The sequence below is a fragment of the Gasterosteus aculeatus genome, chromosome 20, assembly GCF_964276395.1.
Source record: "Gasterosteus aculeatus chromosome 20, fGasAcu3.hap1.1, whole genome shotgun sequence".
Taxonomy (NCBI): Eukaryota; Metazoa; Chordata; class Actinopteri; order Perciformes; family Gasterosteidae; genus Gasterosteus; species Gasterosteus aculeatus.
The window spans coordinates 13758849-13763585 of NC_135707.1; the positions used below are offsets into that span (position 1 = coordinate 13758849).

At 39.9% G+C, this 4737-nt stretch overlaps 2 protein-coding genes across 4 annotated transcripts in view; both read right to left on the bottom strand.

Moving 5' to 3' along the window:
• Nucleotides 1–302: 302 nt before the first annotated feature.
• LOC120811215 (C-C chemokine receptor type 1-like) overlaps nucleotides 303–4737 on the bottom strand; it is a 49228-nt gene continuing 44793 nt past the window's right edge. The window contains exon 4 of the transcript XR_013453520.1: nucleotides 303–706. The gene's annotated coding sequence lies outside the window, so the exon portion shown is untranslated. The remainder of the gene's footprint in view (nucleotides 707–4737) is intronic.
• The window catches only part of LOC120811214 (C-C chemokine receptor type 1-like), a 33008-nt gene continuing 28573 nt past the window's right edge, over nucleotides 303–4737 (bottom strand). The window contains exons 2-5 of one of the 3 annotated variants that reach the window (XM_078094092.1): nucleotides 3254–3410; nucleotides 2285–2432; nucleotides 1969–2124; nucleotides 303–1878 (exon numbers count right to left, since the gene is read on the bottom strand). In XM_078094092.1, the coding sequence (XP_077950218.1) occupies nucleotides 992–1878; nucleotides 1969–2124; nucleotides 2285–2372 (1131 nt within the window). In that variant the 5' untranslated portion in view covers nucleotides 2373–2432; nucleotides 3254–3410 and the 3' untranslated portion in view covers nucleotides 303–991. Of the gene's footprint in view, nucleotides 1879–1968; nucleotides 2125–2284; nucleotides 3411–4737 lie in introns of those variants that run through there. The other 2 variants (XM_078094093.1, XM_078094091.1) reach the window with 2 other exon arrangements.

The window sequence follows — 4737 nt, forward strand, 5'->3', positions numbered from 1 at the left end:
TATATAAATAACTCAGTTTAACTATATTTTTTATTATGCTTACTTTATCATGAGACAAATGCCCTTTAGCAACACTTTGTTAAAGTAGTTATTGGTCAGAGAGTGTTTAAATTGTGACTATCCCAAATTCCCCTTTAAACATATTCTCAGTTAAATATTAAATGAAAAATGACAATTCTACTGTCCCATAGATGTCTCATTATATCTGTACTAAGAGAAAGTTACTACTATTTACTACACAAACAATGAACATAGTGGAAGTACTTTCCTATAGAAGACACAACGTGCAGTGAACAGTCAAGTCATTATGGCGCATAACTTTTTTATTAAATTAAAAAAAAGTTGTGTTGTGCTTTAGATTTGTTGCGTGCGAGAAGAAAAATCACAATTCAACATTATCATAACTGGGTACTCTTTAGAGATGGAACTCTAAACTACTATACCAAAAAAATAAAACAAACAAACAAGAAAAGATTAAGCATAAAGCTGAAACAGGAGTTAATTTTAGATTGTTTGCAAATAACGCTGACATTAAAGTAAAATAACTGGGACAACTATGTTCCCGAAATAAAGACACAAGAAATAATAAAAACAAGTTAATAAATGGTAAAAATGTGAGGCATGAAACCAAATTGAGAAAATAGTAAACAAAAGGTTCATGGTTTACAGTCAATTGTTAAGCAGGAAAAGGAGGGGCATTAAAAACCTTTTAACAAGTTATGATACACACAACACAATGAAAGTAAAAATCCAACGGTCTAAAGATAGAAGAAAAAAAAAAGATAAAGATGACATACACACATACATGCAGCGTTTTCAGCTTAGACAATGCTGATGACTAAAAACTGTGTTGGTGGAAAATGGAAGAGCCCAAACAGATCTTACAGTAGGAACAATGCCAATATTGTACTCAGTAATAACAACACTAAGCAGAGCAAAATGTGTCAACCCTGTAAGCCATGTCCATAAAAAATAATCTACCATCCACCTCCTACATGATGAAATTGGTGGTGGCATCAGAGGACCTGGACATAACTGAGCTTTTCCTGTGTGAGCTATTTTCTCTTGTAGAGGGGAGAAACCCAGACCCACATTTCTTCAACATCTGCAATACTCGTCTCATAAACTTCTGTCCCACAAAGGCGTAGATGATGGGATTCAGGCAGCAGTGAGAATAAGCAATGGTCTCGGTCACTATTATCGACAGCTTAAGACTTTGGAGTGAGTTGCAATCAGTCGACAATTTCTGAAACTCCAAGAGAATGGAAATGTTATATGGGGCCCAGAACATGAAAAAGGCGATCACTATGGAGATGATCAGCTTGACAACGCGGTGCTTCTTGGTGCTCCTCATGTTCAGCAGTATGGGGATGATCCTGGAGTAGCAAACTATCATCACCAACAGTGGAATCCCAAGGCCCAATACATTCTTCATGAGGATGTCATAGAGCCTCCAGGCATCGTTTTCTGGTTCGTAGGTGCAGGCAACTCCGGTGGACTCGTTCGTCACCTTCGTAAAGAAGACGGCCGGCAGGGAGAAGCACAAACTCATCGTCCAAACAAAGGCGGTCAGAGCGATGCCTGCCCTAAAAGTGCGATATTGTGCCACCTTGTGAGCGTGCATGATGACCATGTAGCGGTCCAGCGTCATGGCAACCATAAAGAAGATGCTGCTTAAAAACCCAGTGGTGTGTGAGCCAGAGGCGAAGCGGCAGAGGAAGTCTCCAAAAGGCCATTCACCCACCACGGAGTAGTGAGAGTAGAAAGGCAACGTGAAGACAAAGACGAGGTCGGAGACAGCCAGGTTGAAGAGGCACATGTCTGTTAAGTTGGTCTTGTGGCGGTGCTTCACCAGGACGCACACCACTAAACCATTGCCTTGAGAGGGGGCGGAGCACATGGTTTAGTATTCCAGAGTATCATTTAGTGTATGTAAAGAAAGTTTGTCGCTTACAAACACACTCATACCTATGACGCCAAGGACGAAAACCAGACTGTAGAAGGTGGGCAGAAAGACCTTGCCAAAATCCCTCAGAGCGGTGATGCTGCAAGGACTGTTTTTGTTGGTGTTGTCTTCATAATAGTCTAAATAATCATACTCTTCGCTGACATTTTCTGCAAAATCTGCAGACAAAGATAAAAAAACACAACACCTTATCTTAACTTTTTTTAGATTGAGTCCTTTCACATTAGGATGGACTCAATCCAGCCTCCATTAAATCGAGAGGTTGTAGTTAAACATGTTAATGGAGGTAAAGGATGGAATATGTAGAATTGTATTCACTTTTTTTAGAGGTAGACAGAATGTCCAAAGAAGGCAGCTCACAGTGAGTTATTTGGTTGTTCACTGAACTGTAAATCCATCCATCCATTGTCAAACCGCTTATCCTGCACACAGGGTCGCGGGGGGGCTGGAGTCCATCCCAGCCAACCTTGGGCGATAGACAGGGTACATCCTGGATTGGTCGCCAGCCAATCGCAGGGCTACACAGAGACATACAACCACATCTACTCACACATCTACGGGCAATTTAAAGTCCCCAATTAACCTGATCCCCAGAGCATGTCTTTGGACTGTGGGAGAAAGCCGGAGAACCCGGAGAGAACGGAAATGCGTGACTGTCAGGCTCAATGCGCGATACTTGAGAGCCCTGTATCATTTCCTGTTAGAAGAGAGTGAGTCCGTCTGTCCAATCAGAAGGGTCCGTCCTCTGCTAGATAGGCCCTACCCTTTCCGTAACAAGTTAATGTTGTTGTGTTATTTTATTTGCCGTTGTGGTTTCATATTCGTCGTTGTTTTTTTCCTATTTGCCGTGCTGTTTTGCACTTCAGAGCTACCGTATAATCCTTTAGGTCTAATTTTAGACCGAAAGTTTTGACTTTAAGTTACTTCAGTGGTGAATACCTTTTTTTTTACCTTAGTAAATGTGTTATTTGTTGTGCAAATACATATTGTATTCAACAGTCATTCTTATGGACTACATTTGTGAAATGTTATCAATGTAACCTCTTAAAACTCAAGCACACCTCTAAACGGAAACATCACAAATGTTAACACATACAAAAACGAAAAACGGAAGGTTCATACAATGTTTGCTTTTGAATGGAAAATGCATGTACAACTGACTGCAGTGTATTAAGATGCCAGTACTACAAATGATCATGAACAAATATTTCCTTAACAACAAGATTACAATGATCTACATATGGGCTACATCATGCAACACAAGTACAGCAGTCAAAATGTAATCACCTGCCATGCTGATATCTCAGTGACGCCTTGTCTTATCAGGTATAGTCAGTGGCTGCACCTCTGGGCTCCTTATTTCTTGGTCTGGATCTTTATGGTCACGACGTCCTCGAATGTGGGTAAATGTAGAAGAACCAACCCTCTCAGCGTCTGTGCTCCCCTATTAACGAGCGGCAATGAATCAGAAATGCAGAAGTCATGTGCTGTGCGTCCCCAAGTGTGACTTCAAGATCCTTATCAGGAGTCCACAGATCACGATATAGTCACTCTTGTGGAAACAAGCATTTCGCACTTTAACACTTACATCAAATTATTTTTATCCTAATGGCGCAAACACAAAAAACAGATAGATTCATGTACAAGTAAAGTCTGTAGTAAAGTAGTTAGAACACCGTTACTGACTGATTATAGTGGGACAAATAGATATTTTGGACAAATATGTAATTCAATTAGAGCAATGATTATGTAGCTTTAGACATGGTCAGTATTCATAACACCATCCAACTATCAATCAGATAGTTATATGTTCCAGAAAATACTTTTGCTAAATTTACTGCTTCAAACATTAGTTAAATGTATTCTGTTATAGTTTCCATATTGGAGCAAAAACACAGGCACTACTTTCAGGTGTCTGTGTTGTGATATTGATACTGATTACTGTTGTTATACAGGCATTCTTCTTATTGTTATTCATATGTGACCTTATTGTGACATTCCATGAACAAGCCCTATATGGAGCACCAAACCAGAAGGATTCGCAGAAGAATGGTGTGCAGGAAAGGGTTAGAGTGGTCGATAGGTGACCTCTTGTGGTGGAGAATCATACATCAGCTTTGCACGGAGATGTTGCATGAGCACGAAAGCACAAAGCACGCTGGGAGAAAATATTTGAATTCTCATCATAGAATTTACATGAGATATGAACGAATGCCTACATCATGACTAAGGTGTGCTGTTATCTAAAACGCTTGTGTAAACTAACCGCAAAGGTGATGACCGTGATGATGTTTGCAATATATATTACTAATAATATTTCAAGAAAAAACGACTTCCAAGTCTGTTAACTTCGAAGTGAATCACTACAGTTTCTGCCCTGAAACGTAGTTGTGTCGACTGTGTTTCTGTATCTCCATTCGGGCCACCGCTCTCCAGCTGGCGCGCAGTGAATGCCAATGAGGATGACTGACGTGAGAATTGCTGACGAAGGTGAACTGAACATAGAGGTTAGACAGAGAGAACAGCAAAATACGACAGGCGTTAAGGAAGTTTTAGACAGCCCAATGCATTTAATTTAATTTAATTATGCACGTTGCATAATTCATTTTACACTCATGACATCATAGAATAAAAATATTGTTAAATTATTTGTCTCACAGCCGTGTTACGTAGTATCCAATGTGTCGGTGGTGTACAATTAATTTTTTTGTGCGTCCTTCGTGTTCAGACTAGTCTGCTCGAGGTAAATAAGTCTCTTATTGTGAAAAGTC